The 27,149-nt window shown below is 32.2% G+C and overlaps 1 protein-coding gene across 2 annotated transcripts; it reads right to left on the bottom strand.

The window, feature by feature from the left end:
* Positions 1-2,259: 2,259 nt before the first annotated feature.
* LOC148622009 (zwei Ig domain protein zig-8-like) lies at positions 2,260-20,649 on the bottom strand. 2 transcript variants are annotated; one of them, XM_088571470.1, is made up of 8 exons: positions 20,509-20,649; positions 10,231-10,515; positions 6,585-6,712; positions 5,241-5,469; positions 4,874-4,897; positions 4,017-4,328; positions 3,617-3,646; positions 2,260-2,751 (listed from the first exon to the last, which is right to left on the bottom strand). In XM_088571470.1, the coding sequence occupies exons 2-8, from the start codon at positions 10,304-10,306 to the stop codon at positions 2,642-2,644; spliced, it is 909 nt and encodes a 302-aa protein (XP_088427596.1). In that variant the 5' UTR covers positions 10,307-10,515; positions 20,509-20,649; the 3' UTR covers positions 2,260-2,641. The 2 variants fall into 2 exon arrangements, with proteins under 2 accessions (XP_088427596.1, XP_088427597.1); XM_088571471.1 differs by having other exon boundaries at positions 2,499-2,751; positions 3,617-3,643.
* Between the last annotated feature and the right edge of the window lie 6,500 nt (positions 20,650-27,149).

The following is a 27,149-nucleotide window of genomic DNA, read 5'->3' as shown; positions in this document are numbered from 1 at the left end:
ATGTTTTGTTCTTATGTTTTTTTTTATTATCTTGAAAGGTCTGTACATTTTTATGATCTTTACAAATGGAATATAAACAACTTGTGTCTTGATTTCCAGAGTTCAAATTAGGTATTCCACAAAGTTGCGTAAGTAACAGAAAATGAATTTATTATTTGTAATATTAAAAGAATCTTTCTCCTGATTATCTTTATTGTCTAAATAAACTTTAACTCTATCGTTTGTGAAAAAAAACAAGAATAAGATGCATGATTTAAGCTACAAAATGACGAAATTCAAATACGTCAAAATCATAATTATCATCTCAAATACTATACATCATCTTTGTTTCTGAAACTAATTATTGTGGCTACGCATGTATCACCTTAAGTCTTGGAAAAAAACCTTTTGTCAAAGGCCAAATAATTTTTTTTGTTATAGTAACAAAGATCAAATAATTCTTTATTTCGTAGCATATGCATTTAAATGGGAGAGCCTGCATAGGTGCTAATTTTACTTCATAAATAAAAATGAAATCTATTCTGCATATGTATCAGTTTGATTCTTATTTCTGATTCATGAATAACCTAGTAATGTTGAGATAGACGCACTGGTAAATACATGTAAAACATATAATAACCAAATGAAAACACAGAGAAAAAAGAATAATTTAAAAAAGACTGGCACTATTGACTATAGGTGCATTTATATGGGAGCATTCTCAGTCTCTGCTTCTCTAAACATATTGTTTTCGAAGATCGGAACTGCCCATGGCCGATTATTTATCTTCAATTTTTATTCCTTGATACTTCAATGACATATATAGTATTGGTTGATTTTTAAAATCAATTACCTGTATTCATTCATAAATTGCTTTGATTGATTTCCTTACAGTTGAACATACATGTACATATAATATATAGCATTTTTTTTGTCAGTTGACTTTCCTTATATTTCTCTAAAGTGACGTTTAATGCACATACTATCAAATTTTAATATAAACAAACATAGGTCACCGAAACAATTCTTTAATATTTCAAATTGAAAATTGGAGGTCATCGGGACAAAGATAAAGATAGTTAAATGATATTTCTACAGCATATACCGCTAATTGAAACGCCACCCTTAAAAAAATAAATTAAAAAAAAAAACACGCACAACAAAAATATTTGATGAAGGCATAATTGTTTTATAACGATTTTTTATAACTTTTGTCCATTTTTGCCACTTTCGGATATTTTTCTACAATTTGCATGTTATTTACAACGTTTACACCACGATGCTTAATTGAAATGAATGATTCGTCTTAGTGTGAATAATGTTTGACACGTGTATCGGAGCTGCATTATTGCTGCTAGATTATTACCGGATCATACTCACTTGTATTATGACGGGTACCACTGGCAGAGCAGGACATGCTTACCCTTTCGGAGCACCTGATGTCACTCCCAGTTTTTTGTGAGAGTTCATATTTCTAGAGGTTTAGTTTTTGGTGTGTGACGTCTTGCTTCCCGTACGTGTCATCATTTTTATGTTTATTTAATTCGGTTCTCTACATTGTGTATGGAGATCGTTTTTGTTTCATGTGTTCATGTTTAGGCCGTGTGTTTTTGAGTTTTGACGTATTTGAATCACCCCACTGCTGACGCTTCGGTATTTTTATTGCAGACGCTTATATACAATTTTGCAAGATGACGGAAAATGATGTTCCGTATAATAGGTATAATCTAACTTTAGAAGAATATTATATCCCAGATGTCAATATAACCCTCTTGATGACTTATGTTAAGTCATTTCATTTCAATTTCATACCCTGCTGCTTGCATTTGGCATACGTTTCCTTATTTGAATATTCTAGTTCGGGTTATGTGTAAATTTCTCATTCCATGTTTATTGATGCAGTACATGAGTACTTTGACTGTGTTTGTATGATTTTACCTGCGCTACAATTGTACATTCATGACCAGTAAGAAGTTTTTTTTTATTTAAACAACTTTTATTTATTGACATCATTTTTTTCTTCCGTTTCATGACTCCGATGTTTAATAATACACAAAATATATTGTCGTAAGAAGAAGTGAAGACTGTCTAAAAATAAGAATGTTCTTGGCATGCATATACAGGTTACATATTAGGCAAAAGGAATATTTTGTGAAGAATAGAACTTCATGATTTTGTTTATTATCATAAGGAGAAAATTAAAAGGACGGAAGTCCAAGACTATTTTATTCAGTTGTACATTTAAGGTTACTATTTTCCTTGACAAAAAGTAATTGAAACTTGAATTAGTTTAATTTTATTTCGAAGAGAACACATCATAACAATATCACAATGTCATAAATAACATTATACTAGACCCGTAACATAAATTATCAGATACAATAAAGTGTATGTTGTTTATAGTTGAGTCAATATAAACTAAAGAACTTTCATTTTTGTGCTATTGGAAACAACCAAATATTGTCGTCATGCAGGTTTGACACAGCCAGTACCACTGTTATGAGCGCTACTATAATCAAGAACTCGTATTACAAAAGCATGTGCCAGCACGCTTCGTGTTATTTTAATGATAATTCCCGTGTTATTATTACAAGTAGTCGAATATACAACTCATGAAGTCAACGGGATACCTAGACTTTAGATTCAGTATGATTACTTTTCATCATATCAATATAGTTGCTAGCATGACAAAGTATATGAAATATCCATTATACGAGAACGAAGGTCCAGTGCTTTCCAAGTGTTGGGAAGAAACGGGCGAATTTTCATTTTCTGCAAAATAAACATGAGGAAAGATTAGGCATGTTTAACATCTTATGATTAAACTTCTGTGCATGGTCAACCCACACTATATTATTGGTTTAAGTGTTAATGTTATAATGTTGAATTAGATCATTCATAGTTTAGGTACATGACAATCACCACCGCAGACCTATGATGGATAGCTTAATGGATCTACTGTACCGGATGTTAAATATTCACAAGGCATGTGCACTAGTCATTATAGGTCCGCGATGTTGTTTCCATTGTACTGAACTGGAGGCGGGGTTTAGTACGGAGTGTGGCAGACAGCTAAAGCTATACCCTCTGTGCAGAAGATGATAAATGATTATTTATAATTTACAAATGCTGTCAAACGCGTTATTTCTCGAAATATGACAGAAAACGTGTAACTTGAACGGTATATAAAATATCCATTTCCTTTCATCTGTTAATAGTTCCGTGGTATAACCTTTATGTTAATAGTTCCGTGGTATAACCTTTATGTTAATAGTTCCGTGGTATAAAACCTTTATGTTCATAAATGATAACACTTATCAATTATTTTCATTGTTCAATTATATTTGTTTGTTTTGACATTCTCTAATCAATAAATCTCTTTCTCTTGCTGCATCTTTCTGCATGTATTATAAAGAGAATGGATATGGTGCATATGTCAAAAAGACAATAACCCCATTGGGATGAAAATGTCAGCTAAAAGCCACCCATGGGTCTTCAATGAATGACGAGGAAACCCTCACCTAATCGAAATTCACATAGACTCATTTTCTTATACAACATACACTGATGGACAATGTTGCGTGTAAGCTTCGCAAGTCCACTTTACTTTTTTTATTATTAAAGTTCAACTACTTACTATCATCTCTCTTTTCGTGGTCTTTTTCTGCTGCGGAAAAATTAAAATAAAGATGAACAAGATAATACAATTGATGCTGTTTGTGATTTATAGTGTTGCTCTCAGCAACACTGAAAATAAAAGGTCTTTTACATCATTTTACAGGTTTAATACATATTAAATCCATTTGTAATTCGTATCATAGATCGAGTCCGTGTTGTGTATGGAAGTACAAACTAACATATTCCTTAAATCCAAACACCTCTGATCATTGTAGAAACGTTATGCTACCCATGATTTTGAGTCATCGCTTTCTTTTAAATTGTTGTTTACCATACAGTTTTAGTACAATATAAAAGTAAAATTCCATTATATACTGAAGTAATTGGTGTGCATGCTTTTGAGATACATTCCAACTTACTGTTTAATACAGAAACTTCCAGACCAATGGTACGAGAATCACCCCCAGCAACGCTACGACAAACATATTTTCCTTTATCCCCGAATACACTTTTTTGGATAGTTAGCTCACTAATTAGTGTTCTACCGGGCACATCAGGCACACGATCAGTTATGTGAAGTCTTTTACCCCACCTAGAATCACGACCTCGGATCCTGTGTCCATCGAAAAACCAATCTACATTAGATGGCGCTCTAGTGCCGCCAGTTGCGTTACATGTTAACTTGATAGTTTCATGAATATTTACAAATGTTGTTCCATCTAGTGAAATGGCTAAAATAAAAATTAAATAGTTTTAATTATCAAACAATAATTTTTTTTGTTTGGCTTCTAAATAAAAAGTTGTCAAATAGTATCCATGTCATTCTTATATAATGGATGGATGATCTATGTACGACCACACGGATACTTCAGCGTCATGATTTTGTTTATTTGCTCAGTTTCAAGGCATATGCGTTTCAAGAGTTTGAATGCAAAACAAGTCATATGAATGCAATTTGATAAATGATAACCGTCATCACAGTATAATCAGTTTATTGCACTATATCATGTTTTATCTATTGCTTTCTTTATACTTGTGAAGTTTCTAGAATTCTAGTAATGTGCATCAATCAATCTGTTTAGATACAACGAAGTAATTGCTTTGTCATTTGAGCGTTTTTAACAGAAACACCCTTGATATATGGCATTGCATGCCATATTCTTTTTGTCTTCTTCACGACATATTAACAAGATTCCTTTAGTGTGTCTTTTTTCATATATAACTCAGATTTAAATACAATTAAAGTGAGTTGGTTAGATGTTTTAGATCAACTAACCTGGTTTCAGCTCAAGTGGTGTATCTGGAATTAAAATAAAAACATGACATTTTTGTTACTGATGTGAGTAAATTTTACACGTTTTTTTTTCAAACTTGATCATTGCTGTCGTTTAATATAATCTCCTTGATAAGTAAGGCTTTGTGGTTTACTCTTGTGCCCCATATTTACCAAGAATGCATTCTGTCAGTGTTTTCTGACCTTGTCAATTTTCTCGCTGTTCTTGGTCTATAAAACGCTTGATTATGACTAAGAACGTCTTTACTTGAAATGATTCAGTAAACTGTTTAACAAGTCGTTCATTTTTGAGTTTTATTGGTGTAGTACTGCGTACTAACAATCATACCGCCTGTTTTAATATACTTACCCAAAACTTTGAGATACACGTAATGAGTATAAACATTCTGCGCGCTAATCTGACACTCGTAAGTCCCTGAATGTCTGGGCTGAGCACGTTTTATGATCAAATCCCACTGAGATAAACCCTCTGCCTGATCTTTTAAGTCTTTATATCTAACAGCAATGTCTTCTTTGGGATCAAATGTAACAATTCCTACTGTCAGTGGATAATCCATCGATACTTTTCTCCATGCAACCTTTTAAGCAAATACGAAAAACGGTTATGTAACGATAGTGGCAACATTGATAACCAACATTCATTAGATCTTCTTGTAGGGGAAGAACTCAGTGTAATGTTCCTTGTGAGAACTTGAAGTGCAAAAGGATATGCATGTTAAACAGATGTCACAAATTGCATGTATATGAAACGATGAACACACTTAAATTGTTTAAGTCTTAAAAGGCTTCTGGTGTAAGGTATCAATATTAATCAGTTGGTACTTTGTAGAATATATGTAGGAAGCAATAAAACATGGAAATCATAGTATTAATGGGAACCATATCCTTATTACAGCGCTCGAGAGTAGTATGACATTGGAAAAAAATGTTGAATTTCACGATTAAGTCTCACATAAGGTTTTGTCATCCTTATCTACAAGTGATTATTCAAAGATCTTTGAAAAAAAGAAATGTTAAAATATCTTTTCCTGCATTTCCGGAGAAGATTGAGGTCATGACGTCACTGGCTACATTGACCAATCAGATGTTTCATCACAATAATTATTGATACATTTTATGACATTCGAAAAATATATTTCGTCAAAAGTGTTAAAAAGTAGAAATTCAAATTAAGCTTTTAAATAATTCATAATTTAACAATTGTACGAAATTAAATACATTCGAAAAAATGTATTTAATTTCATCGCAATTAAATGATTTCACTAGCATCTCTAAAAAGTGTTTCATGATGACTCTTGTGACTGTGAAAATCTTCCACACGTGTTCATAATTCGTGGTTTTCTATCTTTCCACCATGATCCATGCGGGAAAGACCGAATATACCCGTTCGTTCTAATTTGGAGCTGGTTCAGTCGGCAAAATGTTATACATGTATATGATAAGTTTACATTTTATTTAGATGCATTTCACTTCCAGTTTTCCGATAGAGAGGCTCCTCCTTATCTATAGCTGGCAATGAATGAAGTGTGACTGGTTTTGTTTTGGGTCGTTTGTAAGTTTGTTCAGATATTTCCCTTTCTCCTATCATTTTTGAATTCAAATGCTTACTTTTTACACATAAACGATGGACGTGTATGAATAAAGTGAATCGTGTCATGCTAATTTTTACCATTAATACATTAAGTGAACAAACCTGTTTAGGACCTAAATGTTTGATTCGGCATTGTAATCGTGCCAATTCGTTCCTGTGGACGGTAATGTTTCTTGGGGTGTTCTGAAATGTTGGTTCGTAGAGGGTACGCTTATAGGAGTAAGTGGTCACTGAAATTGAGCAAATTTTGCACAGTATTGTGTAGTATCAATAACAATTCTACATTTTGTATATAAAACTATTATTTAAACCCTTGAAAAGGGTTTATGAACAATAAACTCGTAACGTAAGCATGCGTGGGTTTAATGAAATGAAACTGTGAAAATATACATTAAAACTTGTTTATTATATGAAAGAGAAGAAATGTACCCACAAACACTATAATAACATGAGCATTTAACTAATGACTGGTCTAGTTCAATTGCTTTTCACTGAAAACCATAAGACAAAGACAAGTTACGAAGACAAACGTAGCCTGCGTCGAGTTGCGTTTTATGTCTTGAAGCTTCCAAGATTGGAGCCTACCTTATCCATTAGCCTGAACCCAATTTGCTAGCATAATATAAAGAAGACAAAAGTATTAAAAAAATTAACTCAAACCTAATGGAAAGAAACTCACAATGTTGATTCAATGATTATATAGACAAAAATGAATTGATTTGGTGGGCTCTCCGACCTTAGTGATAACAAAATGTAAGAATGTGTTCTTGATGCGTAGTATGTGATAGAAATATAGTATTGGAAAATTAATTTAATATATTGTAAACAGATCCTGTGAAATCATTTTGGACGATTTAATGCAAACAAGAAGAGAAGATATTGTGCTAACATCTGGCTCACAGACTATTGTGTAGTTTGATTTTGTTACGAAGTTCAAATACATAAAACATCGATACACTATTCTTTGACGAAATTAGATAAACATACATCTTTTAGACTGTAAAGTCTTTGTAATCAATTACAACAAAGGGAATTGTGAGATTTTGATTAAATTTACAGTTTATTTCAGCCTATGTATTTACACAATGAGTGAACTAACTCGCCATTACAAGTATATGAAATTGATTTTGAAATATTATGCATGCTGTTCGATGATTTTTATTTTATTTCGCAATATCAACATGATGATTGTAAACAGCAATTCTTAGAATCTTACATTTTAGATGCATATCAAAATTTATATACCCAGTTTTGTTTAGATTTAATAGATCTATTCAATATTCCAAACTAATGAACAAGTCATTATTTGTGACAAAGCAACAAATATATCGCGAAAACATCAGGCATTTCCAAAGAGTAAAGTCTCATTTCACTTTGTCACAACGACTTCGAAATATCATCCTTACTGTTATTTTGTTTCTATAAAGTAAACGTTTTCTACATCCCATGAACATTTATCTCCTGGAAAAGTTCAATTGTGGATAATTTGAATTATTTGGCATTTAATCAAAAGACTGTCGGAAACCACTTATATTTCGACTCCAGTTTTCTCAAGTGTAATAAATTATGAATGTTAAAGAAATATAGAGATGTTTAAAGCTCATCAGTCATATGGCAAACGATTTGGAAATGGAATTTCTATTTACTGAGTTTACTGTTCTAGTGAACTCCCTATCGGAGATTATTCGCCCGGTAGCAGCTTATAATTGGATGATGCAGACAACGACGAGTCCTTCGGGAGATATTATTTTATCACATATGTATAACTGACTATAATGATACTTCGCACTTATCTCGCCAGAAAAAATAAAAACTCAGACAATTTCACACATAGCTATGCCAGACCGAAGAAACGCTTCACGAATTCGTTCCATGGAATGTGAATTACCCGAGTATGCAAGCTGTTCATGCGTCATGATCGACTCTGACCGTAGGCTTATATGTATTGTACATGGAATCATTGCTTTAATGTACGTCAAGTGAATTCTGATCTTATAACATGCCAAACAATAATTAAGTTTTTTTTCTATTTTAGAACCCTGTTTTCAACCATATTCACTCCGTCATTAAAAAGAACCCGCGATAAAATCCATGAACATGAGTCATAATATGTGAACATATGGCTGCAAGAGGCAAGATACACATATAGAAGGGAACAGGCATAACCAATGATTTTTTTTTCTTTTTGGACAGTTGATTATGTTATTGTGTTATTATTTAAATATTTTAAAATTTTGAAACAATCGATTACCATTGAGTTTCTCTTACTGTTGTAAGAACATAACTTTATATTACTTCAATGTCTAACCTAGGCCTGAACTAGTAATCTTACACGTATTCTAGTAATTTTCATCGACTTTTGCTGTTTTTAAGCTAGTCATAGACAGTTCATGAATCGTTATTATTACATTTTTTTTCTTCACTAAATATAACTTGTATTAAATTCTCTATTTATCGACTTTAATCAAGTGTTTGTACATTAAATTTGCTGTTTCATGGCGCCATTCAGCGGCGTCCTCAACTATATCATTTTTGACGGATACCCTTAAATGTGGTTACATAGTGTCTAATTTCAACAAAATATGGACCTACTTTGGAAATTGATTCTAACGGAGTATCAAGTTGGTCATGTTAAAGCATCATTCTGTATTGACATTTAGCCCTCTGTTTGATCTTCTCATTTGCATTAATATTATACCTATCGGCTTCTTTTCGAAGGCTTTAAAATTTCCCATAAAACTTATTCGTTTTCTGACATGCAAACAATGTTCCTTCCAAAGTAAACAATATTAAGTCATATAATATTTCATTATTTGGTTAGGGATTTCCGAAAGAAGAAAGGTTTTTACTATGAAAATATTTACAGATAAATCTTTATTGGGTAGGTTATTTGTATAGTAAAATATTTCCACAGTAAAGATTATTTTTATTTATTTCTTTTAAACAACAATTAGGAGAAACGATTGGCATTCCCGTTTGAATGACTATTTATACAACTAAAATCGGTGTTAATTGTTTTCAATTATTTTGGACTTAATCCTAAAGAAAACAAAAATATGTAATAAAACAGGCAAAAACCGTATGTATCAAGGAGAATATAATGTACTCTAAAAGCAAATTGGAAACAAAGTGTGGATATCATTTTTTTTTATAAAACTATTTATAAGTAGAAAAATCGGAAGGTTGGTTGTGTTGCGAAGCTACAGAACACACTATTGAGGTAACACACATGAAACAAGAATGAACGTCTACTCTTTATACTGCGTCCTAAATAGGACAAACTATATACAAACGAAGATAAAACTAGTAACCTCAGTATTGTTACTAGAAGATAATATCTAAATTAAAAAGAAAACTAAAATAAAGGCAAACATGACATAAGTTTTGGGACATGAGAGGTTTGGGATGAGTGTAATTGTCAGCTGTGAGTTAAATAATCCCTTAGCATCAAGAAACATGTAATACTCGTACCGAGTTGCATTCATGTACTTTGATGCAAAAGAGCAGTAATTTGGGAAAACTAGGCCAGGCCTTCATAAAACACACACCCACACAGCCCGAGATAAACCTGACCGCTGTTCAATGAAATACTGATTACTTTTTAAAAGATGCATTCAGATTGCGACACACGAGAAACCTCGATTTACGCAAAAAACAACAAAAACAAAAACCAAAACAAAACAAAACAAAAACAAAAACAAAACAAAACAAAACAAATACAATGTTTTAAATATAAAAAATACCTTACCTCGCAAGATAAGAGGTAGTAATAGGAATAATTGTATTTGTTTCCAAATCTTTATATAAAATCCAGATCTGGCCATAATTTGTCCCGTCCCATCAGCTTAATAAAAATGGTAAAAATAATTCTCTCCGAGTCTACACCATCCCGAACCATCCTAATGTTACAACAAGCAAATTATCAAACCACAACTGCTCTGAAATATTCCTTCATTATATCCTCTTTGTGCCACAGTATAGAACTTGCTGAACTTTATACAATACAAAAAACACTATCGTCCGAGTGAACAATCTGAAAATAAAGTTTTAAAAGGTAAATTATGACTATGTTAATGTGGGTAGCTTATTACAACTGAGATATGAATCAGGATATGTAGTATTTTAAAAGTGATTGAGATCAAGTGCCTACTTCAGTTTTATAAACCCCTTTATTTAACTTTTTATATTTCATACAGTCGCCGGATCGATATGCAATTAATTTGTGCCTTTATCGGGCTTTAAAAATATCCGATACAGCGACTTTTATCATTTTAATTCAAGTATTTTTTTATATCATTTTTAATCAGTTTACCAAGCTATTTAATAGTAAAGAAAGGAGTGTGTTGTTATTGATTGTTATGTTCACATAGTGTCTTCTTAGTAAAAGAAAATTATCATGGTAAACTTCTATACACAGAATTGTAAATGCATGCCTGTAATAGAATTGTTACCTAACTGCACGCAAAGTATAAAGCCTATCACTTTTATATAAAAGTTGGAAGTTTAGTCAAGTTTAGATATATTTTATTTGTAGAACATCATACAAAAGCAATAAGACACGAGCACATCTTACTTATGAAGTCTTTTCCTGTTAGGAAAAATAATTCTATAGGAGATCATCATTGCCGTATTAACATATTTCGAAATTCATTGGCACATATTCCGTCCTATATTATTCATTATTTTTGGTCTCAAGGAACAGTGGGAGTGACCCCACCCCCTCTCCACACAACTTCCACATTAAATTGACAAATAATTAGAACCTGGAGTTCTTATTTAAATCCGAGATTTGGATGAATGTAAAGTTTAAATGAGTGCAAAATCGTTCCGTTGTTTGTTTGTTTGTTTGTTGTGTTTGTTTTGTTTTATTAGAAATGGTTTTTAAATGGATTGTGTGTGAACACATGTACAAGTTCGTTGGTTGTTGGCTACACCGTGACATTCTTTTGTCTTAGTTTTTCAGATTTAAAACGTACCCATTACTAAAAGTTCAGAGTTTAAGCCAGTATAATCAAATAAAAAATACATATCATTTAGCGAGCATTAAACTGTTGGCTTGAATTTTACGCAAACAGTAATATTCCAGTAAAAGCAGAAGATTTTAACGTTATAACAGGTGGAACAAACTAACTCATAAATCTTTATTATGAGTGCGCATGATGTTAATTGACCGAATCAAAGTGGTATTTGTGCAGTTTATCATTTTTAATCTATTTCAATGAATCAAGTTTATTAATTTTAAATTCAAATGCAATGAAATGCATGTTTTGTAATCATATGTTGTTGTCAAATACCGGAAATGTGAAAAAAAATACTAACTGGCGCACACGAAGATAAAACAAGTACAATGTAGATAGGATCTTGTATAGATTTAACAATTTGATATTGCACCTGGTAAATAAAATACTAATTATTGACAAATACCAGTCATGTTGATACCAAAACAATTGTATTCTTTTCTACAATATGAATATTGTGTCTTGTTCTATAACTCGAATCTAATTAACATAATATGTCAAATTTTCCTTGTGGTATCTTTCTAAATATATTAATGACAAATATCTTAGATAAAATCTGATTTACATTAGATAGCACTTTAAAGAGCACGCATGTATGCAAGACATGTACTTTTATTTTTCTTTGGATCGATTCATTCCATAAATATTTGAACCTGTTTACAATTAGTTGTCCTCAATCAGGAAACAACTATTCATTTTGTACTAGTTTTCTTACAAGCATGATTACTGAACTTATTTTTGCTAACGAACGTATACGATGTATTGTCCAGTTGAAAACCGAAATGTTTTCCATTTCATTGCATTCTTTTTCACATGGACGTGAACATGATACAATTTTAAGAGACAATAACTAAATCTAATATGCGTGACGTCCATATTGAAATGGGACTGCGCCTGGAAATTACTGGTTTATGATTTATAGCTTTGTTTGTAAAGGATTGAAGTAAGCTAACTTTCTTTATCAAAAAATTTATCACCTTCATTAAATGTTGCATAAATGGTCTAGTATCAGTATTTAAATCTCCAGTAAATACTTTTAATATTGATATGGGACGGTAGTAAGCCCATGTACGACTTTAAATGTCGCCTTTATTAGCTTAACATTGTCGTGTGACCTGGCGATGTTCAGATAAACTGTTCAAATTAAATAAAATTTCCGGATAATAAGATTATTCCTTTTCTCATTATGTCCAACAATTTGTTCATAATTCGTTCAATTGTCATGATTCCAACAGCGCTTAACTAGTGAGCTATTTACACACAGCAAGAGCCCTGAAAATTACCATTGACTATGTTGGCCACTTTAAAGTATCATATCATCACATTGTGAAGCAAATATTCCTAATATGCATTACTCATAAAGTCTACGAAAGATCTGTAGAACCTGTGTACAAATCCCAACATCACTACATCAAAAGCAGTAAACTATAAACCTAACGGTTTCTCAAAACTAAATGTTTGAACTTACGTACATATGAGATCAGTTCTAACCTCTCAGGGCAATTATTTGAAGAGCCGGCTCTACGACAGTTCTAAAAGTGTCAAAGAACAGTTCTAGAACAGCTCTGCTAGCAGAACCGGATCTACGAGAACAGATTTGCTAGTAGATTCAGATCTACGAGAACAGTTTTGCTACTAGAGTCAGATCTACGAGAACAGTTTTGCTAGCAGAGCCCGATCTACGAGAACAGTTTTGCTAGCAGAGTCAGATCTACGAAAACAGTTCTACTAGTAGAGCCGATTTCTGCTAGAACTGTCAGAAGAGCTGGCTCTAGAACTGTCCGAGAACTGTTCTAAATCTGTCACAATCTGTCTGTTGTGAGAGGTTTAAAATAATCTCATCTGTAATGTGTGCATATATAAAACATTCTTCATTACAGTGGCTGATGTTTGGTACAACTTTAACTTTTTTTAGTGGAGTCCGAGTTGCTCATTTGCTTTTGTTACTTTGTATGTATGATTTTAGTTACTTTATGTTCTTTGTTTTGTATGTCTGTTTTCCATGTCTGATCTTTGTCCCTGGATTACATTCTTTTGATTACCGCTATAACTTTGGTTCCCTTGATTACTCTTTTAGATAGAAAACACTCTGAGCTGTAACCTTGACCTCCTACAAGAGATCGTTATGATATTACTTTCAAAGATCAAGTATCTAGTAACAAGAAACATGCATGTCAACCTGGGCAGCAAAGGTACACAAAAACTTAGACCAAAATAAGAAAATAGACTAACAGATCATAAGATTTGAAATCCCATTTAAAACATCATAGAAAAGGTGCACTCCTCCTTCTGTGCCCCTCCGTATGTATGACATCCCTTGATGAGACAACCATCTTCCAGGGAATGCAGTAGCTTGTAAAACAATAAAATCTATGTAATATTTTATGTATATCTCATGCTTAATGTGCAGAATACTAGAGAATGATGAGTTAGACAGAAACTGTACAACAATCTCTGGTATGATTGAAATGAATAACAATGTCTATAAACTTGTTTGTCAAAAATCTTTCGCTAGTAAATACCATTTAATGATGATTTCTCTCTCTTGTTTCTCTGCCTTAGACTCAGCAGCCTTTTACTTCCTAAATGATTTAAACACTTAAGTCATTAAGCAATGTTTTGAATTGATTATTCTCTACATTAATTCCACTATTAGGATTATAACGCGTTATTTTAACCGCATTTTAATTGTAATATGAATTACTCATTCGGATATGATGAACTACTACATGACATCAACGCATGAAAAAACTCTATTTTTCGTCGTTTAATGAACCACACACACAAAAAAACATATAATCAGAACTAAACCATCCTTTTTTCTCGTTTTCATTATCTGATATGTTGTAACGAAAATTGCTTGTGAATATTGAAAGGTCATGAATATATTAAATAGAAAAAAAATCAACAAATAGTTTTTCGTACATTTTTCGATATTTTAAACTACAAAGGTATCAGTACAATTAATTAATTTTATGCACAGTCCTGGCAGTAACCCATGAATATTTTACTATTTCAACACGGCTTCGTGAAAGATTTGTAAAACAAATTCTGATAACTTTCTAAAATGAAATAGGATCAAAGTAACGTAGTGAATTATTGAGCCACGTTGCCACGTATACACTATAACTTCCTGTTTTTATTGTTAACGAAGTTTGATGGTAATGAATTATTTACATGTTATTGTCTCGATTGAAATCGCTGTAGGTAATAAAATAAAAATATTCTGACAATAATTGGACATATATAACAGTATCTGTAAACTTTGAAATATTCACCATCTGAACTTGGTTTCTAGGTTAAAAAGGCAACGAAACAATTTACCTTTCAAACTATACCTAGCATCATTCTGGTAATAATATTTATATCCCAAGTTTTTGTGGTCCGATTTAGACATGCTATATGAAGAATAACCTCAGATTATTTCAATGAATTATTTAGTAAAAAGTAAGATCATTTCGTCTTTTTGAAATCAATTTTTTCAAAAGTTATAATTCAAATTCTACAATCACCTATAGGAGATTGCCTAAGTCGTGTTTACAACATTTTGCCACGGCACAAGGAGTTTTTACAAAGTAAAATGCTCGGGGTTGTATCTATTGTGGATAATTGTTTGACCTTTACTTCGGGCGAGGCAGAAAAGAGGAGGACTGTAGAAAAATCTTTCTTGTTTTGTGAACAAAAATACAAATAAAATATTTCAAGCGTAATAAAAATTCTGGCTGTTTCGAATATCTATTGCCAAGTAGTACCATGCATTAGGTTTTTACTACTAAAAGATTTATAGCAGTCTTCTAAAGATTTTCATATACATACGAAATGAATTGACATTCAAAGTTACTCATGAAGTAATATTGAAGAAAATAAAACCAAGTTAATTACAACTACTATCAAAGTTATACAGCCTACCTTTCATCGAAATATCCAAGGATTAAATTCTGTATCACACCTTTCCGCGGCAAGTAATTATTTATCATTTCAATAGATAGCTATAAATTGACATAACATTCAGTATTAGGTATTTTACAATAATTGTATGCTGATTTTATATAAAAACTTCTCAAAAGAGAGAAAATTAATTCATTAGACTCCCTTCATTAATAAATGAAATAATACACTATACCTACGAACGGGTTTTAATCTATTTGAATTTTCATGTCACTCCGGGCTAAAAGTTTTATATATGGTGAATTTCACACACTTTCTTTTATATCTTAAAAAAAAGATTATTGTGGGATATATCTGTCAAAATATAATGCCACTTGTTCGTTGTAGGTCGTGTATTGTTGGAACGAAAAATCATTCTCCGTGTGTTTATTTCCAGTTAAGGTAAAAAGGACTGTGGTCTACAAAAGAAAAATTAACCGTATTATATATGGCCCATTTTTCTCAGGCACTTGATAAAGACCCGTTTAGTATTGTAAGGACCGAAAAAATTCATGATAGTTATCCTTGCTTCATGCGTATTTGAAAATTGATACATCTACTTTCTTTAGAAATGTTATTCGTAAAGGCTGTGCAGAGAGGTTAAACAGGCCTAGGTAATGTACACTACAATAAGAAAATTATTCGAATCTACGACACAGACTTCCGTTATTTGGTATGACTGGACTAGTATACCGATCCGTTCAAGTAATATTGTTTGTTTCTTGTAGAATAGTGGTGGTATCCATTTAACCTTTTGACCGATCCTTCAAAATCAGGAAATAATACCGAGGCTTCAACACCGCCGGACAATTCAGAGCCATTAGAATTTAATGACATTGCCAAAACATGAATACAGGAAACAGAGACGATTCACATACACCAGTATAACAGAATACAATTACATTTAAAACAAAGTATGAAAAAATAACAAGACAGCGCACAAAAAACTAAAACACGTATAATATCAACTCCCACAAAGAATAAAACCAACAGTGACAGAGATATCAGTTGTTCTAGAAGGCTAAGCATGTATTGCAATCACTGTGATTACGACTAAAAAACTTCTACGTGATGATATCACCAAGGGCTTAACATAGTTACCCTTGTCTCAGAAGAAATTATTCCACAGTATCGTCGCTCTACGTAAAAACTATTGTATTATAGTTTCGACATCTTTAGATTTTTAACTGACTAAGCAAATTTGTAGTTCTGATGATGATATTGTACATTCCACAACTCGTCGCGCATTCTTTATCATATAAACTACTACAATAGACAGTGCAACATATATCAATGATGTTCCACAAACATGCCTGCAATTTATTTTAACCCAATAAACTGTTTATTTGTTGTTCGTTTTAGTATTGCCAAGACACTAAAGATGAAATATCATCCAAAATCTATGCATGCCTGAATCATTTTCCATAAAAAACTGCAGTAAATACCTTACTCGCCATGAAACTATGAACTATAACAATTTTCCAGACTTTTTGTCAATTAGTTACAGAGCTATTATACCAATTAGTCATCCTCGATGTGAATTGAGCTGAACTTGGAAACTTTGCTCTCAGGTGGCATGTATGATTGTGGTATGCCCTGAATATCCTTTTATTCGAAGTGCTTAAGTTTTGCAATTTGGTTGACTATTATTAATGTTCCTTGGTCGCGAGCAAACAAGAGTCATAGTAGGCCTTCAATTACTATCATAAAGAGACAAACAAAAAACAGTCAAAAACTTCAAATATTTAAATGTCCCTTAACCTAGCAAAAAATATGAGACACTGATCATTCATTTAATTTAAACGAAATTAAATGACATACGGTTATCAATGCCTTTGTAAAATCATAAAACTGATTAACAAATGTATCATTAAATAAATGAAAAGCAGATATTAAATAATGAACAAAGATTTAACAGGCTTACTTTATGAAGAATAGAAACCACATCTATTTCGATCTAATGCTGTTCTGCTTATGTATTCTTAGCTTGTTACAAGCCTGTAGCAATGTCATTAAAAAATCTGTTTCCATTTTATCAATAACCTTGAAAGAAAACCATTAACCAAATCTTGTTATGTTTTTTATTCTTGAATGTTGAGGTTGGTTAATTCAAGGAAAAAATATGTTATGACACAGACACATAACAAATATCTCCGCTTTATTTCGACTAAAGACACGTACATTATATTTTAATAAATAAATTCTGGAGTAGGTCGTTCATTATTAAAACTTAACTCCTACCATAAAAACATAAAAGTTACAACTTTATGTAAAGTTCAATTTTAAAGGATTCCGGGTAAATCTATTAAGTAAGGTGTTATCATTCTGACAAGTTTAAATCTTGATTTTCGAAAATATCTGAGAACTGTTCCAACAAATTTATAATAAAGAAAATAAAAACAAACAGATATACAACAGCAACAGCCTTTAAAAGTTCGGTTTTTTTTGTATTACCAAGGTTATCAAGAACAAAAGCGAAGTACAGATGAAAATAGGTTAAACAAAGAAGAGATGAAAGTGCATAGATCATGTTCCCAGGATAAGACTAAAGAACATAGAAAAGATGATCTATAAGTTGGACACAAACTTCTTTAAAATGGAATTTAAAGGCTAACAGGGCAAAGGAATGTCCATTTTTATGTCATTCAAAGAGAAATAAAGCTGAAATGACTAGAAAACTATCAAAAGTATGAGAGAAGGGATAGCAAAACATAAAACGGGATAAAGATTCCACATATGGGTTGTTCATTCAGATCTTGCATGTAAAAGATTAATTCATAAATCTCGCAGTTGACACTGATTTACACCTGTGTAATACAATTGTGCAATATAACAAATACCGTAGTATCGTATTAAACCCATCTATGAATTGGTAATTCCAGCTAGTTCTCATTTCATAACGATGACCATTTGTTGTTTTATTAACCATACAATTTAATCAGAATGGTATCATTGTCATTTTTTTCTATCGAAAACAGATTACTCCGTTGGTACATCATTGCAACAAGAGAAAAACCTCAAAAATTGACTTCTCGGTGTAGTTTTCAATCCATTTTCATTGTTGAAATTTAAAGACTTGTCCGTTGATGTCGTGAATCCATAAGTTATACTGTGAAGGTCATATTCAATGAATTTTAAACGGTAAGATTATCAAAACTTTGAAAATTCTGACTAACAATAATGAAGTTGTTGAACAATCGTGGGTGGAGTTCTTTTATTACACAATTTGAATGTCCAGCATAGTTTAAGTATTCACAGTATTCGCATACACGTGGAACTAAAAACGTGACAGTGACTAATCGCCTCAATGCAATAAAATGTCTTTATTATGTAACTATCACAATGTTATAGTGACACTAAAGCTCAAGAACTACAGAATTAATCAATTCAATATAGACCAGACCATTGTAAATTGGTAAAATACTACCAGTATGAATTTCGGACATCTTTATACTTTTTACTACCGGTTTGATCTATATGGTAAGACCAGTCATCCATTCAATACATTGTTCAATGATATCGTAGTTCAAATGAAAGTGACAGATATAATTTTAGAAAGTAAAGATTGTTCTTGACGGGTTTATTTAGCAAAAGTTCTGGAAGAAACATTATAACAGAAGTTCAATATATATGTATTCGTGTTATGTGTATTCACTCACTTTTCGTCAGATCCAATTGAGTACAACATCGTCATTCCCGATATATTCTCTACTCTAACTTTTAACTCGGCTCTTTTAAAATGACGATTAAAATTAATACATAGTTATGGTTCTTATTTAATACGAAGAATCGTTTTGAAAATGTCTTCGACTTCTTGTCTTAAAAAAATAAAGCAATAGCTAACGATAATTTATCGGTTTTATCAATGATATTGTTATAATAACACGCAACACAATCAGTCAAGTTTCACTTCCAGGTATCATCTTTTTCTTCTTTCTTCTATTATTATTATTTTTTCCCTGAAATTCTAAGAATGACTACGTGTGAGATTGTTTTCTTGTTTGATGTATTTTCCTGTTATTATTAATAAGAAAGATTGCCGAATTTGATTTACATGGTCGTTAATCAATAAGAAGAAAGTAAACTCATGTTGCATCAGCATTATACATCTATCAATTGAATTATAATCATCTGATACCTGATACAATATATTTAGGGCATAGCTAAGACGATATCGCCAGGCTAATACATACATACTTTCTTTTCTCAAGGTGAAGAAAACTAAAGGGATAAAGTTGATAATTAAATTAAATTGACTTCTCGGTGTAGTTTTCAATCCATTTCAGCTTCTTCACACCGATATTATTGTTGAGGTATCCGATTGTACTTCTAGTTCTTAGAAGTAATCTTTTTTTTTTTTGGTTTTGAAATCTTAAGATATTTGTCCACAATGTAAAACGATAAACAAAGTATTTTTAACTGATCTCCTGATTATTATGCATGATCCCCGATTCAAAGTTTGCATTTCTACATTACAAAACACGTAAACATAAATTTCCATATTTAATTCCTCGCAGTTCTCAACTTATAATTGCTGTAGCTTATCCAAGCGTTTGTGATAATTGAATTTTGGTGTTTTTGGTTTATAATTTGCAATGGATTCATTAAAGATTTAAAGGTACTAACATTACAATTGTTCAAGGTTTCCTGCATGAAAATTTAATACACTCGTTTTACCTAGTGTTCAATTTGGTAGGCATATACTGAGATAAAAATGTTACAAATGTCCAGCTTCATTTAATTTTAAATGAATCATATTTCATAATTTAAAAGTTATTAGGATATCAAAAATACAATAAGTTATAACCACAATATACCAAAATTTCTACTATGTGCTCACCAATATATGTGCTTTGGTTTCATAAACTAAAAAGAACTACAAAAAAGATCGAATATTGTAAGGTACAACTTATTCCTTTACCTCAGTGCTTTGCAGTAACATAAAGGATTGAAATGAAACTGTTTAAGTTTAAAATTACCTATTTATAAAAAAGAGCCATAGATTCACTTATAATAAGCCCAATTATTGATTATCATGTATTCTTATGCACGTCAAGACATTATAAAGCAATAATACTTACATTATATCAGTTTGGTAGTTCTAAAATCCGACTTCAAGAACAAGACATATAGTAACACTTGTAGTTTGTATGTCCCCCCATTAATTTTACCACAAGTACCTTGATTACCAATAACATACGACAACCACACGTAATTTCTACATCAGTAGCTAGCAATAACTATACAGTATTGATAAGAAAAATATCATGCTGCAACGCCTTTGGGATGTTCTCGTGTGTCAATCAAAACTTTGTATTTCTATAATTTAAATAAATACGGTCACATAATTGTTAAAGACGGAACTTGATATTTTTTTCATTTTTTGAAATTCGAAGAAATGATACTACTGATAACCTTGTTAATTAAAATAATAATGAAAGTAAAAATGGACGTACTCTATCTTTAGAATTTGATAATGTAATACCATGATTGGGTTTGCTATAGAGTAAAGTGAAAAAAAACTTTACAGACTGTTTAGGCATTTTCACAATGCGTCCAGTTTCAGTAACATCTATGATTTCTGTGCACTCAGTCTTAAAGTACATTTAGTATGACCTAAACTTGTTCTCGTTAGATACATCCACTACTCAAAGCTCCACTGTAAGACATTAGAGAAGCACCTAATACTTCACCATCACTCTGAACTTGATCTCTTAGAAACGTCATCTGTCAATGGATCTGGGAGTGGGTATTCACCTCAATGCCTTTTCTCTTTTTAGAATATGGTCTTAAAACAAAGTTAAAGTTCAGTAAATGAGAAAACAGATAAATTAGGATAGTCATAATATCTTCTTCTTTCCTTTAAAACTTGTTTAAGGAAAAGTATAACTTAGATTACGACCTATTTTATAAAGTATTTTTTATTGAAGAAATAGTTTATTTCGTTTTTCTGGTTAATGCTAAATTGTTTTAAAGCTGATGTTTTTTGATAAATCAATGATAATCTTTCAAGACCAAATTGTCAACGTTAAGGCATAATCATTGTGTTACAATATAGGGACAAATTTTCGTAGAGCTTACTTCTTCAAGTAAAGTTTTTTGTTTTTACGTGTTGCTAATTTGCACAGTTTATTTCATGTTCAATCAACTTCAGTCAGTTTATTGATTGATTTGTCTGTTTCGTTACTTTTCCAAGATCTTGATTTTATAATTAACCTTCTTCAACATCTCTTTGATTTAGCAATATATTTCACTGTGAGTTAAAATAATGAATTAAATGCCAACTTCAAAGACTTTTCTGTAGATATGTGGTAATTTTTATGTACAAGGAATAGTGCACATAAGTGTTATCTCAAAAAACGCCATATTTCTATCGTTTATTACTGAAATTGTTTATGAAGTGAACATAAAAAGCCAATTTGACAATTTGACAACACATAGAGAGATCATTATCATCTGTAGATATATATTTGTTGCACTTCTTTTGTGTAAAATTTTAAGAAATACTAACAACCAAACAAATAATCAAACAAAATCTTTAATTGACCAATCGCTCATCATTGAAGCCTGTCTAACGATATCGCTATTTATTGGGTGGCCATTTGCTAATAATAAATACTTACATATAACATAAACAGACGAAGTGAAATACAAACCAACGAATTATAAATATCCGGGTGTCAAAAGAATAGGCCTGCAGCAGCGCTAAGCTTGTCGTAAAAGCCGACTAAATAGTGCTCAGAACCCTAGCCTGGGGCTAGGGCGCTTTGCCCACAAAGCAACTGGATTGGGTGCCCCAGGTGGTGGAATGGGGTACCCCTAGCGTGTTACATGCTGGGGTTGTCAGGCTATAATACGGAAAACCTGACCGCAAACCATAGTGGTGCACCGTGTTGGGAAAGATGCCACGTTCCTTGCACGTTAAAAAACCCTACTGTGGTATTCTTCCGGAGTAGGAACCATAGGGCTCCGCCACAGGAGGCTAAATTGCCCGACCCTACCCACCTCTCCCTATTTCCAGTGGCAATCAAAATTTCTCGACCCCATTGTCCTTGTGTCCCATCCCATTTTTCATTTCATCATCATTTCATGTTCATTTCATCATCCACTACATGTTCATCGCCTGTATATAGCTTAAATATTGCTGCTCGGGCGTTAAACCCCAACAAACGAACAAACAAAAATCATCATTATTTTCTTTTCACGCAAGATTCGGATAGATTTGTACAATTTGTTCATTGCATTAATAACTTGAGTAATTATTCAATTGCTATAAATGACATTAGATATTATCCACCGTCGAATTTAAAATGTAGCCGCCCCGTGCAGGTCCGGGTGTTAAAAGAATAGGCCTGCAGCAGCGCTAAGCTTGTTGTAAAAGGCAACTAAATAGTGCTCAGAACCCTAGCCGGGGGCTAGGGCGCTCTGCCCGCAGAGCAACTGGGATGTGTGCCCCAGGTGGTGGAATGGGGTACCCCTAGCGTGTTACATGCTGGGGTTGTCAGGCTATAATACGGAAAACCTGACCGCAAACCATAGCGGTGCACCATGTTGGGAAAGATGCCATGTTCCTTGCACGTTAAAGAACCCTACTGTGGCATTCTCCCGGAGTAGGAACCATGGGGCTCCGCCACAGGAGGCTAAATTGCCCGACCCTACCCATCTCTCCCTATTTCCAGTGGCAATCAACATTTCTCGACCCCATTGTCCTTGTGTCCCATCCCTTTTTCATTTCATCATCATTTCATTTTCATCTTATCATCAATTTCATGTTCATCGTCTGAATATAGCTGAAATATTGCTGCTCGGACGTTAAACCCCAACAAACAAACAAACAAACATGAAATGTAGCCATCTTGACTTCCTTATTAACAAGTGTATATTTATGGACATTAAATAACCGATGTTGTAACTGCAGACTGCTTTTGTAGGTCTCTTGCCAAAATGTAGATTTTGGAATCTGATGCCAACCAATTCACATGCCATTTGAGTTTTAAGAATGATTACCCGTGTACACACTTAACCTGAATAGTCTACGATTTCTTTGCTTATATATTAAAGGAAAGTCTGCTAAAATATTTCAATGTTTTTCTAGGCTAGTCGTGCTTTTGTTTCTGAACTATGGCCATGACTTTTCAAAGTAATGTATTTTAAACGCGTTTCTGTCAAGAAAAGGCAGAATGAATTTACTCATAGTAATTTTCAAGTGCAAAATACACATCTAAATTTCTATATTAATGAGAGTTGTGTTTGCAGAGAGGCGGGTTTGTCTTTGTATTACTCTAATGTGATATTTCATGTATCACAGCCCATTTGATTTCTGCTTATCTTGTATGTATATCATAATTTACATTTGTAGCATGTGTTTGATCTATACTATCCCTGAATATAATACTTTACTAGAGAGAATAGCGTTACTATCTAGATTCTAGATCGGGATGCCACCTCTACAGGGAATAATGAATTGATATTGGAGATGTACTATTAGCCGTGACCATTAGTATTAAGTTTCACAGTGATTGAACATGATACTAATTCCACACTTTCGATATCAATCGAGCCCTTTTTATAACATATTTGAAAAACATATACTTTGAAAAAAAATTCAACAAGTTTTGTTTTTTAAGGGACATAAAGAGTTTTGGTGTACTTCCCTGGCGATTTTAATGATTAAAGAATTTACGTAAACCATTTAATGGACCATACAGTCATCTTTCAAATATATTGGACATGTCTGAAATTTAAATAGAACAAGATAAGCAACAGATGGTCTATGACATGTGTGTTATTTTGATATTTTAATTGCAACTCTAATACTCTTCATAAAGTACTCTGAAATTAATGTATTTATAAACCTTTATTTACTACTAGATGTCTGTACGCAGACATGTTTTTTTAACATCAAACTTTGATTTAGTTTGCACACTTTTTGTCGGTCAATTTTGTTTTTGCTGTGAAAATAATAATATTTCGGTTCGTAAATTATAGTCAACTTTCCTTTCATCTGTGGCAACATCCCTTCAGCAACTGCGTATGGAGTGTTCATATCACAACTCATACGTTATGCCAGAGCTTGTCGAAACTACACAGATTTTTTTGTATCGCGCTAGAACTCTAACAAATGGGCTTCTTGTACAGGGTTATGTTGCTACAAGATTGAAGTCATCACTACAGAAGTTTTATGGTCGTCATCATGAACTCGTGGATCTTTATGGTGTATCCATCAGCACAATGAAAACTGATGTATTCAAAGGGTCATAGTTTTCCTTTCCTCGTTTGTCTACCCCGGACTTGACTGTTTATGAGCAACTGGTCTTTGTCCCTGGATTGTATTTTTTGACTACCGCTATAACCTTGGTTCCCTTGATTACTCTTTCTGTTCCTCATTGGTATGCATGTTGCGCTTGATGATTTCTAATTCTTCAATTGTACAATATTAACAGTAAATTCTCGAACTGTAATCATCTTCATCGTTGAAGTTATCGTGTTTAAATGTAGCATACGTAATATAAGAACATTGAAAAAACTCATTTTCAACGCTTGGAAAGGTTTCTTTCAGACCATGTTACGATAAACAAAATCAACTTTCTACATTGATCTTAATTTAGCTAGACAAAGTGGAAAATTCTTTGCCAGTCGCTTTGATGTCTTACTTGCAGGATTCCGTTTTGATCGGTTGTTTTGGATGGAAATGTAGGTTATTGAACTAAGAGAAATCATTACTGACTACTTTTTAATACATGGTTAATTTTCACCTTTGATGTTAAGATGCTTATACATAATTACATTCATTTCTATAGTCACCAGAAAAAGAAATTCACTGCATCTTTTAAATGAAGAGCACTCTTTCTCTCTCAAGCTCGGCATATTGTCCGTTTTTGTATGATAAGTGTATGGATTTCCAGTCGTCGTTAATATTTTAAGTCCCTACGAAAAAAAAACAACAACAATAATATACGACAGCACAAATGTGTATCAGTATAGTCTCATTATTATCCAATAAAAGATTTATAATACTACTATGTTGAAAATATACACAAAAGAAAAGTAAACCGATTTTTATTTTAGCTTAACATAAAAGGAAATCTATTGATATAAAGAAAATTTATTTGAAGTATATGACAAAATGAGTGTTTGGTGTTTTGTATAAGAAGGAAAAGTTATAGCGAAGTGGTATTTGTCTGCGCTAAAACATCAAAGCTAAGCAACAGTAGGAAGTGTCTGTTTTCTGTACACTAACTTATCCAACAAAATAAAAGTGGCATAGAACATCATCACTTAATTACAAAAAAAAAACGGGAGACAGTTATATACAAACATATACCTTCTGTGTGTATTCCAACTAAATAATGCAGACAGTTTTATCTCATTTGTCATCTCAGCAAATGTGCATTGGCGGTTTAATTTCGAACGGAATTTTATTTTAGCCATAAAGTAAGTTGACATTGAAAAGTTCGTCGGAATTTGTTGAGAATTAACCTTTCGATAACGAAATAAATACGACACCCTGAGAAAGGTCGTCTATATTATAAAATACACACACACACAAATCGAAATAATTTTTCAGTCGTGATGAACGTTTATATGCTTTATAATTAAGTACAGACTACATTCTATGAGGGTTCAGTGGTTATACAATTGAATGATAATATCAGATTCAGAAAAAGAAACTGCTTTTTATGGCATAGAGTCATTTCAGTGTACGTCATATCTCTCTGAATATTCACAACAGTAATATAGAAAAATAAGTTTTTTTTTCCTAAATATCGTTCAATGTTGACAATTTCAATCTTGAAATCCTCTTGGGTTTTTTTATTTGGATCACATAAGTGTATTTTTTTCAATAAAAGACCTTTCATATCTTTTCATTTAGAAATTGTGTAGTACAAATTTAGTTCTTTTATACATGATTAAGCTCTAATAATATTTTATCACAAATATATTAGAAAATCAGACTTCCGGTTTTGACATTACAAGGGTCAAAAGTCGTTTCTTGCAATCTAACCGTTGTTTCATGCAAAATATTTCTTGTAAATAATAGATTTAGTTTAGTTTAATCATCTCCACTCAAAACTTTAATTTAATATGGAAATACAGAATAGTTCTCTGACTTTAATGAATTATACATAAATCACCTCAAAGATATTTAAATTTGGTTATTACATCTATGAAATACAGTTTATTGTGCAAGAATTAATTGAACGTTGATGAATTGACTAGGAATTCGACCGATGAATACTCAATTTACTGCTGCATATTTCATTTAAATTCCGTCCTAATGAAAAATTGCACGGGAAAAGATGAGAATTTGACTACAAATTATTAAAAACTTTAGTACGTATTTACGCAACACATTATCAGCTGAGAATTTGTTCGTGTAGATGAACTTAATGAAAACCCTCTACATAAACAAATATTATAATTTTAATAAAAATGGGTAACCAATAGAAGTTCGTACTTTTAAAGAAATGTAACTCTAGTAAAATGAAAAAAATAAGGCAAAATCCATGAAATATAACACATGAAGTTTTAATAAGAGTAACAACAAAATTACCAAATACTAATTCCGATCCATAATCAAGTCAAGTCCAAAATAAATCTGGGAAAATAGATATTACACCACCGGAGCAGCTGGTACCGCAATGGTTCTCATTTGGGACAGGCATTTCAAACGAAATAATTGAGTTAAATCTAGGTTTTACAGCACGCTTAACCTTTTTAA

The sequence above is a fragment of the Perna viridis genome, chromosome 3 (assembly GCF_037379345.1).
Source record: "Perna viridis isolate PV_CMFRI_1.1 ecotype Kerala chromosome 3, ASM3737934v1, whole genome shotgun sequence".
NCBI classification, from domain to species: Eukaryota; Metazoa; Mollusca; class Bivalvia; order Mytilida; family Mytilidae; genus Perna; species Perna viridis.
The sequence above is the reverse complement of the archived record's forward strand: the minus strand, read 5'-3'. Positions and strand labels throughout refer to the sequence as shown.